The sequence below is a fragment of the Argiope bruennichi genome, chromosome 1 (genome assembly GCF_947563725.1).
Source record: "Argiope bruennichi chromosome 1, qqArgBrue1.1, whole genome shotgun sequence".
Classification (NCBI taxonomy): Eukaryota; Metazoa; Arthropoda; class Arachnida; order Araneae; family Araneidae; genus Argiope; species Argiope bruennichi.
The window spans coordinates 50,406,144-50,418,730 of NC_079151.1; the positions used below are offsets into that span (position 1 = coordinate 50,406,144).

Genomic DNA, 12,587 nt, shown 5'->3' on the forward strand with positions numbered 1-12,587 from the left:
AAAAATTTGCAGAAAAGTGATATATGAATTGGCTAAATATATGGTTCCTTTATGAACTGGAAAAAAAAATGTTTTGTAATTTTTTTTTAAGTAATTGTTAAATGATTTACATGGTGATAACAAGAATGTGTATGAGCTTTATTTATTTGAGTCTATAATTTGGCATAACTTTAGGTAAGAGTAAATAATGTATGCAATTTTTTTCTCTTTTTTTTTTTTTATATAGATTTGAGAAACAACATTATATCATGTCATAATAATTCATATTGCCTTATTGAAATAGGCAAAGTATTAAATTTTTTTTTATTTAGAAATTTTAAAGATATAGAGTTTTGATATATAATTGTGGAAAAGATAGTTACACCAAAATAAATTTCATGAAATATAAAGAAATACATTATTATGTTCTTTTACAGCTGAGAGATGAACGCACAAAATATGGGGAAGCTAGAAATTCTCAACAGAGTTCCCAGAATACAAATAGGATGTTGAAAGCACTGTTTAAAGAAAGGAATGAAGGGAGGTTGCCTGGTGTACTCGGAAGACTGGTAAAATTGCTTTTTTTTTTTTTTTTTTTTTTTTTTTTTTACACTTATACATAATATAAAATGAAGTCTCCTGAAAGCATCTCTATATTTGAACTCGAAAAACCCGAGAAATATTTAACAGATATTGGAGATATTTGTACCATTTTGTAGGGCGTTTATTGGGGAAAGTTTTAGTATAATAAAATCCTTGGACAACTTTATTCGGCACTTTCGAGCGTTACATCGAAGCAAAATCTTTTTGTCTTGGCACCAGGAGAAAAAACATCCTATATACTTAACAAAGAAATATTATGAAGCAAGCTGAATTTTATTTTCATATCAAATTATACAGAGTTGATAAGCAAGTGTGGAACAGTGGTACAATGAGTTATTTGTATATTTTTAAATTTTAGACAGCTTTTCTATCGTATATTTTTAGGGAATCTGGAACAGCAGTCATTTTCAATAACAAAAAAAAAGTTTATAGCCAAATTTTAGCGAAATGGCCGAATGTGGTGAAAACAGCAGCAATAGCATAACGGTAGCAAAAGCGCCACCAAAAAATTGCCAACCTTGCAAGGTGCCAAATGACTGTATAACAAAGTTTAGCTAAAAATTGTTTTGCAGTTATTTTTGATGATTTCTAAATAAATTTTTATAACATTACGTCACATGCCCATGTCATATCAGGTTTAGGCTAGACTTAAGTTTAAAGATAATTTTTCATCTTGGATGTTATGCTGTATGGGTACTGCTAGTGGATACCTGAATCATCCTGTTCAAGTTGTAATTAGAATAAATAAAAAAAAAATGTAATTGTTACTTATTCTTTCTGTATATGCTATACAAATTTTGATGTAAATTTTGTGTATGTTTTAAAATATTAAAATTCTTTTCTAAGAAGGATTGTAACTCTATCTAACAGAAAACATTTACAATTATTTCAGTCATGAAAATATTCTTTAAAAAATATTCAAACATCTATAAAAGGAAAGATACTCATGTTTACATTTGAAGCAGAGGATAAAAGATGAAAAAAAAAAAAATTTAATAATTTAGTAAATAATATTGAATTGCAATTTGTTTCTTACATTTTATTTCAGCTGTATCTAAAATATGTTTTGATAAGAATAAAAATAATTTCCTTACATCTATGTATATCAATAAATAATAAACAGTGTACACTTAGTTACTGAACTTGTTTTTTGTCAACTAATTTGTTGTTTTTAAAAGCGCATTATTGTCATATGATATGTATTGTTTTTATTGTCATGGTTCATTTATTTAATTTTAGTATTATAAATACTGTAGGCTTCCGGAATGCTTTATCTAAAAAATGTTTGTCATTTTAAAAAGAATGGTTGTCCATGATTAAATGATATATTTAGGTATAAAAATTATTTAAATCTCTGCTTCACCTTCCTTTCTTTTTTTCTCTTCCCCCCCCCCCACCCATTTAATGGTTTGTTTTTCCAAAATCTCCACTACTGGTGAATGTTTATCGTTTTATTTTAGTTTGTTTCAGTTGCTTAAATCTTATATTGTATGTAAAAATATTTTTTTATTTATATATTTATTTAATTGTAAAATATTGAGGTTTTTATTAATTCTGTTTACTATGTAGAAATTTTGATACAGATTTGTGGATTGTTTAGGGAGATCTCGGATCTATTGATTTGCAATATGACGTAGCTGTGTCTACAGCTTCTTCGAGACTAGACAATATTGTTACAGACGATATGGACACTGCTCGAGAATGTGTAGAGTTTTTGAAAATACATAATTTGGGTTATACTACCTTTATTGGTCTAACGGAAGTAAGTATATTTAAATAAATTTTCAGTTATCTGTAGGTATTGTTAATTCAAGACAAGTTAAAATAATCTGTAAAATGTTAACTTTTTTGAGACTGAAATATTGTAATTAATTTTTTTTAAATCCAAATATGCTTTTATTGCTAAAATAAGGAGACAAATGGTGAAGAAATATTATATTTATATAATTACATACATGTTCATGTATACAAAATTGGGTTTCTATTAATATCTTTATGTGTATACTTATGTGTATATACCAAATGATTAAATATATAATTTAAGAAAATACTTAACTGTTAGAATTAGCTGTTGCACTTTACTCTTAGATATAAATTGATGGGCTAGTTAAATTGATTTATTACTTATAATAATGATGATAAATAATTAAAATACTTTACAAGTTACTGCTGAGAGTTAAGCTACCAAAAGCAGTGCATTTGTTTGTAGTTTATTGGATTCTCTTGAAACAAGTTTTAAAAGAAAGAGGGGAGAGGGATCAATTTTGACAAATATTATCCACTTTTTTAGTTTTTTCCTATTTAGATATCTTATTTGCTATAAAATTTTAGTTACTATCATGATATGTGAATGAAATCAAAGTTTAAATTATTATAGTATGATTACTCAAGATTAGTTAGTGTAATTAAAGATTTTAGAAGCTGTAACTGGTATTTTTATATTTTGTTTGTTTTAATTACACCTATGACTTTTTTTATTTTTTATTTTGGGGTTGCGATAAAGTCTCAATCTTTGGGCTAGAAGGATCTAAGCTCAAAATTCAATTTCACTAAAGATCTCTCATGTATGCAGGCATAGCCCATATTAAATCAGATGTTGTGACTTAAACATCCTCCCATTGGTATGGTATAGAACAGCGTTTATACTCCACCGGGAGAACAGGAAAAAAATCCAGAAAAACATTTTTAAACAAAAAGGAAATTTAAAAAACGGCAAAATGGAAGTATGATAAATTTCATAAAACAAGGAAAATACAGGGAATTTTAAGTTTCTTAGTTATTATTTTCCCATCCAAATACCCATCTCGAAAGACTGCAAGAATAAAAGTTCATAGTCATAACTTCCAGAAACAGAACAGTACTATTCGTGATTGTGTAATTTAGAAACTCATCCCTCTTCCCTTTTTTTCCTGTGTAGATCATTCTAGTTTCAATTTGCTAGACAGTTGTTCTTTTTCCATGAGATTCCTGAATTGCAGCTAATAAGCTTGCGTGAGACTTCTCCAACTGTGAGAAAGAATAGAATACATTTCTCTGGCAGGATTAGCAGTATTCAATCTGCTAAAGCAGCAAGGTGATTTTAGTCTAGCAGTCTTATGATTAGTTTATTATTTGAGAAATTGTGAACTTACTCAGTAGATTACAGAATTTTTTAAAAACAATTGAGTTGCTCAAAACATTTAATACAAATTGGACAGATTAAAAAAATCAGTTCTAATTTTACTGAATGGGTTCATGAAGTTCAACAAAATCAGTTTGTTATGTACTGTTCGCTTTGTAAGAAGGTAATAAGCCTAAGTAATATGGGAAAACAGGTTCTTACTAGTCATGCCAAAAGAGAAAAACATATAAGACTGCATGCCAATTCAAAAGAGTCATCATTACTTAGTATCTAAAAGGAATGATGCTTCAAATTGAAAATGCTGAAATTGATTTCCAAATACTTGAATTGGCACAAATGAGTAAATAAATAAAATCTTGCTTTGTAACGGTTTTTTTTTTTTTTTTTTTAAGTAATCATTATATGATTTGTATCATGATAACAGAAATATTTTATGCTGTATTTCACCCGAGTTCTCAATTTTGTGTGACTTACAATTAAAGAACATGAGAGTTAATATGCCCCATCCCCGCCTTATTATATAAATATTGTCTTGCTCAATTGTAGATAATAAGGATTTTTTTTTTCTATATGTAAATGTAAGCCTTTTTTAATATGCTCTTATTTCTCAATAATGTTGAATTGTTGTTTCCTTTCTTTGCTTTTCCACTCTTTTAAACCGTATTCCATTATGGCTAGCACATGAGTAAGTACATATATTCCTACCTTGAATATATATAGAGAGAAAAAACAGAGGGAATTTTTTTCCAGATTTGAGTGGCAATCCTGATAGAAGTTTGAAAGGGAGTGACAGCTGAAATAACATCCTCAACATCTGATTGAGATTCAAAATTACAAGGTTTATTCGAAAGTAGACCTAGTATTGCTTTCAGACATTATGCTAACGCAACTGACTAAGCTAAACAATCTGATTTTAAAGTACCAAAAATATCTGGAAAACTTTTTTAGAATTATGATTTTATTTTTATTTTTTTATTTTGTTTTTTAATATATAAAAATTACTGAATAATTGTCCTTGACAAATTATTTTTCTTAATTTCCATTTTTGTTACTCTAATTTTTTTCCATAGATGAAAAAGTATGAACCTCATTGTTATCAGAAAATATCAACGTGAGTATGCTATAATATTAAAATTATTTTTGTTCTCTTTGTTAGGCTGCTACTTTTACAATTATCAAATACCTTATTTTATAATTTTAGTTTAAATTAGTATAAAATGCTTATTTTTCTCTTTCTAACAGACCTGAAAATGTGCCTCGACTATTAGATTTAATTAAAGTCAAGGATACTTCTTTACTGCCTGCTTTTTTCTTTGCATTTCACAACACATTAGTTGCTAAGGATCTTGACCAAGCTACGAGAATTGCTCTGAGGGGCAGTCAAAGATATCGAGTGGTAACTTTAAAAGGCGAAATTATTGAACCAACAGGTATTAATTTCTATAACATAATTTTAATTTAGAATTTTTTTTTTTTTTTTACAAATTAATTTTTGCTTCTTCTTATTGTGTATACATTTCCCTATATCCTTTAAACAATAGTATATACTTAAATAAAATTTTATTTGGACCATAGATTATATTTAAAGAATAATAAATTTAATTATTCTTTAAATATAATTCTGTGTCATTAAGTTTCTTAAATATACTGATAAATTTATCTTTCTCTATTTCATACCCATATTCTCAAGTCTGCATTTCATAGAATTTTGAATTTGGATAAAATCCTCTTTATAGGAACATTATTTGCTTATAAGTACTACTGACAAAATATCTTTTATTCTAGATTATTCAAATTTTTATCAGTATTTACATATAGATAAATATTGAAACAAGGATGCCACACCACCGGGAAAATCTGGAAAACACATGGAATTTAAAAATCTATTTTTAAAAAACTGGAATATTTGAAAATTTTCATAAAAACCGGAAAAACACAAGGAATTTAAAAAGAAATGCAGGAAAATTTCAAATCTTTTATGAAACAGGGAATTTTATGTTTCTTAGTCCCCTCCCCCATCTAAAAATTCCAATCTAAAGACTGTGAGAATAAAACCTTATTGTCATCTCTTCAAAAATGAAACAATACCATTCGCATTTGTGTAATGCAGAAACTCGCACCCTTTCTATTCTCTGTCCTTTTCTCTGTAGAAATGTCCAGTTTCAATTTGTGAAATAGTTGTTCTGTTTCCATAAGATTACCAAATTGCAGCTAATGAGCATTTGTGAAACTTCTAACTGAGTGAAAGATTAGATTACATTTCTCAGACGGGAAAAGCAACATTCAATTTGGGGATACAGAGTGATGGTATTTAGTCACTCACATGCGAGTTTATTGAATGGTTTGTTTATCATTTCAGAAATTGTGAGCTTATTAGAGAATTTTTTAAACAATTTTCAACAATGAGCTACTCGAAATTCGTATATAATATGAATTGAACAAATAAAAAATCAATTTTGATTTTGCTGAATTGGTCCGAGAAGTTCCGCAAAATACATTTGTTGTGAACTGCTGACTTTGTCAGAAAATCATGATTCTAAATAATATGTGAAAAGTGGCACTTATGTTAGGCTGCACAAAAATGTTGTACCTTATTTGTTAAAGGTTAACTCTATGCCCACATACGTGAATTGTTAAAAATGAATAAATAAAAAAAGTAATCTTGATATGAAATGTGTTTTGTTAAATAATCATTAAATGATTTGTTTCATGATAACAAAAATGTTTTGTGTTTTATTTCATCCAAGTCCTTAATTTTGTGTGATTCACAATTGTAGTGCATAAGAGGTAATATATCCCTCCACCCCATAATATATAAATTTGTCTATGCTAAATTAGATAGTAAAGAGATTTTTTAATGTAAATATCAAAATTCTTTTTATATGTTATTATTTCGAATAATGTTAAATTGTTGCTTCCTTTCCTTGCTTTTTTCCATTCCTTAAAATTGTATTGCATTATCTCTAGCACATGAGTGCTATTATGAAAATTTTCATAAAAACGAACTTTGTTTCGTAGTTATTTTTTTCCCATCCAAATAATGCTAAACTGTAAAGATTGCAAGAATAAAAGATAGTAGTAATAGCTTTCAAAAATAAAACAATACCATTCACAATTGTGTAATGCGGAGACTCATCCCTTTTCTGTCTCCCTTTCTTTTCTTTCTTTCTTTCTTTTTTTTTTTTTTTTTTTTTTTCCCCTGTGTAGATCATTCCAGTCTTGATGTGGTAGACAGTTGTTCTTTTTCCGTGATATTCCGGAATTGCAGTTAATGAGCATGTTCAAGACTTCTGCAACTGCGTGAAAGAATAAAATACATTTCTCTGCGGATGCAGTGCAGTGTTCCATACTTGAGTTTATTAAGTGGTTTGTTTATTATTTGAGAAACTGTGAGCTTATTCAAAATAGATTAGAGAATATTTTTAAATCTATGAGCTGCTCTAATTCTGTATTTAATACAAATTGGACAAATAAAAGTATCAATCCTGATTTCGTTGAATGGGTTTGAGAAGTTCCACAAAATCTACTGTGTACTGCTCACTTTGTAAGATAATAAGCCTAAATAATATAGGAAAACAGGCTCTTACTAGTCATGCCGAAAGAGAAAATTATAAAAGACTGCATGCCAATTCAAAAGAGTCATTAATGCTGTACCTAGTATCTGAAAGGAATGGCATGTCAATGTTAGATTTAATATCCAAAAATAAACATATTTCAAACTTTTTAGTTGAAAAATAATCTTTTAAAGCTGAATTTTTATGGTCATTAAAACTTATTGCACCACATTCATCCAATGATATATAGGAAATTATCATTCAATGATATAATATTTTAAGTTGGAAAGTGAAATAGCTGCAAAAGGTACATTTGATCATACAGAAATGTTGTACCTTATTTGTTACAGATTAGGTCCATTAGCTCCATGAAACTGATGGCTAAAAATTCTGCATAAGTTACAGAAATCAATGCTCAAATACTTGAATTGGCAAAAATGAGTAAATAAAAAAAAAGTAATGTTGTTAAATAATCATTAAATAATTTGTATCATGACAATATTTTTTTTTTATTTTATCCTAGTACTTAATTTTGTGTAACTTACAGTTAAAGAGCATGAGAAATAGTATATCCCCCCTCTCCCCTTAACATATAAATTTTTCTTTGCTAAATTCTAGCTAATAAATAAAGATTTTTTTAAAAAAATTCTGTATGTAAATATAAACTTTTTTTTTAATATGTTATTTTGAATAATATTAAATTTGTGTTTCCTTTCCTTGTTTTTACCACATCTTAAAACCATATTCCATTATAACTAGCAAATGAATGTTTTTTGCACACTTTCTCGTATATCTTGAATATACATACAGGGTAAACACAAGGATTTTTTTTTTTTTTTTTGCAGATTTGACTCGCATCCCTGTACAAGCAGTATACTATATAAAATTTTTAATTCTAACTAAACAATTGATGTATGTTTAAAAAGTGACCATTATTTATTTTAGGTCCCATGAGCGGTGGTGGTGGACGCCCCATAAGAGGGCGAATGGGTCAAACTGTTGTAGAAAATGTTTACACTGATGAAGAGATTGCTAGAATGTCTACTGCTGTAAATGAGTTAACCAAAGAAGTGTCGAAATTGAAAAAATTATGTGTATCTATTGAAGAACAAATTTCTCAAAAGACATCAAAAATTTCATCACTGCAACATTCGGTAAAAAAAAGAAGAATGAACAATAAAGTAAGCTGTTCTACATTTTAGATGTTCTTTTTTCCAGTTATTTTTCTTCTATCAAGGTTGCCACACCACTGGGAGAATCTTGATAACATGTGCAATTTAAAAATTGTTTTAAAAAATTAGGGAAAATGCAGGGAAACTTGAAGATTTTCATCAAAACCAGGAAAATACAAGAAATTTTAAAAGTCCTTATAATGTTTTTCCTCGTCTAAAAAATTGCAAGAATAAAAGATTGTAGTCATACTGTCCAAAAATGAAACTGTACCATTTGTGATTGTGTAATTCTTTCACTCTCTACCCATTTTCTCTGTATAGATGAATCCAGTTTTGATTTTTGAGACAGTTCTTGTTTCCATGAGAATCTCGAATTGCAGCAAAGGAGCATGAATGAAACTTCTATAGCTGCATGAAAGAATGGACTATATTTCACTGGCAGGAACATTCAAACTGTGGTAGCAGCGTGGCTCTGTTTAGCCTGCCATGCTTGAGTTTATTATTTGAGAATCTGGGAGCTTATTCATAGTAGTTTAGAAATTTTTTTTAAAAAAATAATAAGCTGCTAAAAATCTATATTTAATACAAATTGGATGAATAAAAAAATCAATTTTGATTTTGCTGAATGGCTTCGAGAAGTTCCGCAAAATACATTTGTTGTGAACTGCTCACTTTATAAGAAAATCATGAGCCTAAATAATATGGGAAAAGAGGCACTTATTAGTCTTGCCAAAAGAAAGAAATATGAAAGATTTGCTGCCAATTTAGAAGAGTCATCATTGATGTTGGACTTAGTATTTAAAAGAAATACAGGAAAATATGACGTGTCAAATCTAAAAGTGTCAAATTTACCGATTTTTAAACTTTTTAATTCAAGAACAATAATTTAAAACAGAATTTTTATGGGCATTAAAACTTGTTGAATCACATTTGTCCTTTAATGCATTCAATAATGTATTAAAAATATTTTCACATTTTTTTACTGAAAGTGAAATATCTGAAAAAATGTACTTTATGCCGTGCAAAAATTAAGGATTAGCTCCATGAAATTGATATCCGGAAAATCTGCAGAAGTTGATACCCAATACATGAATTGTTGAAAATGAATAAATAATCTTGCTTTGAAATGTTTTTTGTTAAGTGATCATTGAATGATTTGTATTGTGATAGCAAAAAATGTTTGTGCTTTTATTTCACTTGAGTCCTGAATTTTATGCAACTTAAAATTAAATAGCATAAGAGATAGTATATCCATCCACCCTTTATTATATAATTTTTTTTTCTTTTGTCTTCTAAATAATAAGTGAACATATCTAGTATAATATATATGTATATATCAAGTGAATATATCTAGAATCTTTTTTATATGTAAATATAAACCTTGTGATGTGCTATTATTTTTAATAAGGTTAAATTATTGCTTCCTTTCCTTGTTTTTTCCATTCCTAAAATCATATTGCATTTAACTAGTACATCAGTGCTGTTCATGCGTTTCCTTGTATCTGTAATATACATACACGAAAAACTCTTTAATTTTATTGTATTTTATCAGATTTGAATAGCAACCCTGTCTATTATTATGTTGCATTTCACTGTAAATTCATTTTTGGTACTTTCAGGCTTATAAAGAACAAGTTGAAATGCTTGCATCTCAGATAGAGGAGCAAAAAAAGAAAACTGCTGAATCTACAGTTGATGAAGAAAAGGTCAATGAACTTGAAGCAAAGATAAAGACCAAAAATAAAAGTATAGTACATTTTATGCTTGTTTATTTGTTCTCTTCTTCATTTAAAAATGAGATATATTGCATTTAGTTAAAAACCCCTCTTAATGAAAGATCAATTTTCCAAAACTAGAACAATGTTATTCTAATGAACTGCTCTTATTATAGATTTATCCTTCCATTTTTTAGAATATATTATATTAAAACTTTGTTCATTTATAAAAAAAATTAAACAAGGATTATTCAAGCCAATTATTTTTAATATTAAATGAAAAGGATTTTTTCATAAGTTGTGTAAAAAATTTCAGAGAAACTTCTATAGTCAAGGTGATGTTCTTAAAATTCCAACTGACAAATATTGAAGAACATGAATTATCATAGTATTCCTGTGGTCCTCGAAAATTCTTGGATTTTATTTTTCTGCACTCAAGGCTCTTGAAAAATTTGTTATGTTTTGGTAGAGAGGGGTAAAAATTTTGCAACTTGGTTTTGCATTGAAACAACAATAGACTCTTGATATGACAGTATATTATCAATCTTTCTTTCATAATAATGGATTACAATTGGAACAGCCAAAGAATTTTTATCAAACCTATCTGCTGGAAACAACATTATTACACTATTCATTTTATTTTTATAGTGTTTAAATGCAGAACTGAAATTGTCCTTAATTGAGTTGAAAATTATTATTATTGTAACCTTTATAAAGAGATTCCATACTTATTCATAAAAAGCAAAATTAACAAAAAGTTATCTTCTGTATAAAAAAAGAACTCTCTTTTTTAATTTCATTTTTTATTGCTACATTCATTCAAGGTTTGTTTTATTTGAATGCCTGATTGATTGTAATTGACAAATAATTTTTTGCAAATGATTTACGTATTTGGTTTTACAATGAAAAAAAAAAGTGTAGAAGCAGATATGTGGACCATTTCACAGCAGAAGATATTTTGTTAGATATTTGTAATCGTAAAATTATATAAGAGAAATGAGAAAATTTACATTTATCTCGATGATAGATTTGAGAATATGTACATCTATCTCGATGTATGGTCCGTCCTTAAATTGGAAGTATTTTGGCTTATTTTCTGATGGAATGCAAAAGGAATTTTCAACATTGTTAATTGGGTATGCTGAAATTATCCAATGCAAAACAAATTGAATATAACTTAATTGCCCAACTGGCAAGATTAATAAATGTGGATAATTATGGCATGCATGCTTTAAACAATTCATTTAGACTCGGCAAAATAGCATCCACATAGGATATTGACTTATTTTTAAACAAGTCTCTATGATTTATTTAAAGATTCACTAGCAAAAGAGAAGGTTATCTAAAATTTTCGAAGAGTGGAAAACTGCCCCAAATTTTTGTTGTACCACGTAACCAAGGAATGCAATTTTTGCTGTATGTGTAACCGAAGTGTAGATTGATTTGATGTTATTCAAAGAGAATGTTGAAAAGGACAAGTTTTCTATACAAAGTCAAAATCATGTAAATTTATTGCAAATTGCAACAAAGATCTGATTCTATATATTGAAATGAGCAATTTTTTATCATTGGCCAAAATTATTAAAAAGGTTTTTATATGGAATTTGAAATTTTTATGCATCTTTTCTTAATCTTAAGTTTTGTGTCAAATCATAACCTGAACTAATATTTCAACTTTCAATTAGGAAATCACAGAGTTGAATAAATGATATTAAAATAGTTTGCACATAATAATTATTGTTTAAATACTTTGTAACATTAGTTAAACTTTAAAAATTATCAAAAGTTTTTTTTTTCCCTCCATATAATACCTGTTTTTATTTTTAATTTTTACTTGAAATTAAACTGCAATTGTAATTGCTTTAATAACGCAGCAAGAAATTTAAGAATAAGAGACTGTAGCTATAACACCAAAAATGAGACAACTGTATAGTCACGGAAACTCACCCCCTTTTCTCTCGTTTCACATTTTCTGTGTAGATCAGTCTAATTTCGATTTCAGTAACAGTTGTAATGTTTACATAAGATTAAAAGCTAATGAGGGTGTGCGAGACTGCTACAGTGATGTGAGAGAATAAAATAAATATCTCTGGCGGAAATAGTAATATTCAATATGTTGTAACGTTGCTGTGATGTTTAGTTACTAGATTTTGTTGAATGGTTTGTTTATAGTTTGAGAAATTGTGAGCTTATTCAGAGTAGATTAGACAATTTGCTCAAACAATGATCTGCTCAAAATCTGAATTTAATATAGATTGGGGAAAAAAATATGAACCTTTGCTAAATGAGATAGAAAAATTCCGCAAAAGGCGTTTTACTGCATTGCATACTGCTCTATTTCTAAGGAGATAATAAGCTTAAGTAAACAAGCACATATTAATCATGCCAAAAGAGGAAAGCATGCAAAATTGTGTGCTTGTTTTAAAAAAGTTTAATTGATATT

General features: G+C 27.9%; 1 protein-coding gene across 1 annotated transcript in view; it reads left to right on the top strand.

The window, feature by feature from the left end:
- Window positions 1-12,587, top strand: part of LOC129977884 (structural maintenance of chromosomes protein 4-like) — a 65,811-nt gene that overhangs the window by 38,524 nt on the left and 14,700 nt on the right. Inside the window, exons 14-19 of the mRNA XM_056090591.1 lie at window positions 417-548; window positions 2,183-2,344; window positions 4,774-4,814; window positions 4,946-5,133; window positions 8,203-8,438; window positions 10,049-10,175. Of these exons, the coding sequence (XP_055946566.1) occupies window positions 417-548; window positions 2,183-2,344; window positions 4,774-4,814; window positions 4,946-5,133; window positions 8,203-8,438; window positions 10,049-10,175 (886 nt within the window). The remainder of the gene's footprint in view (window positions 1-416; window positions 549-2,182; window positions 2,345-4,773; window positions 4,815-4,945; window positions 5,134-8,202; window positions 8,439-10,048; window positions 10,176-12,587) is intronic.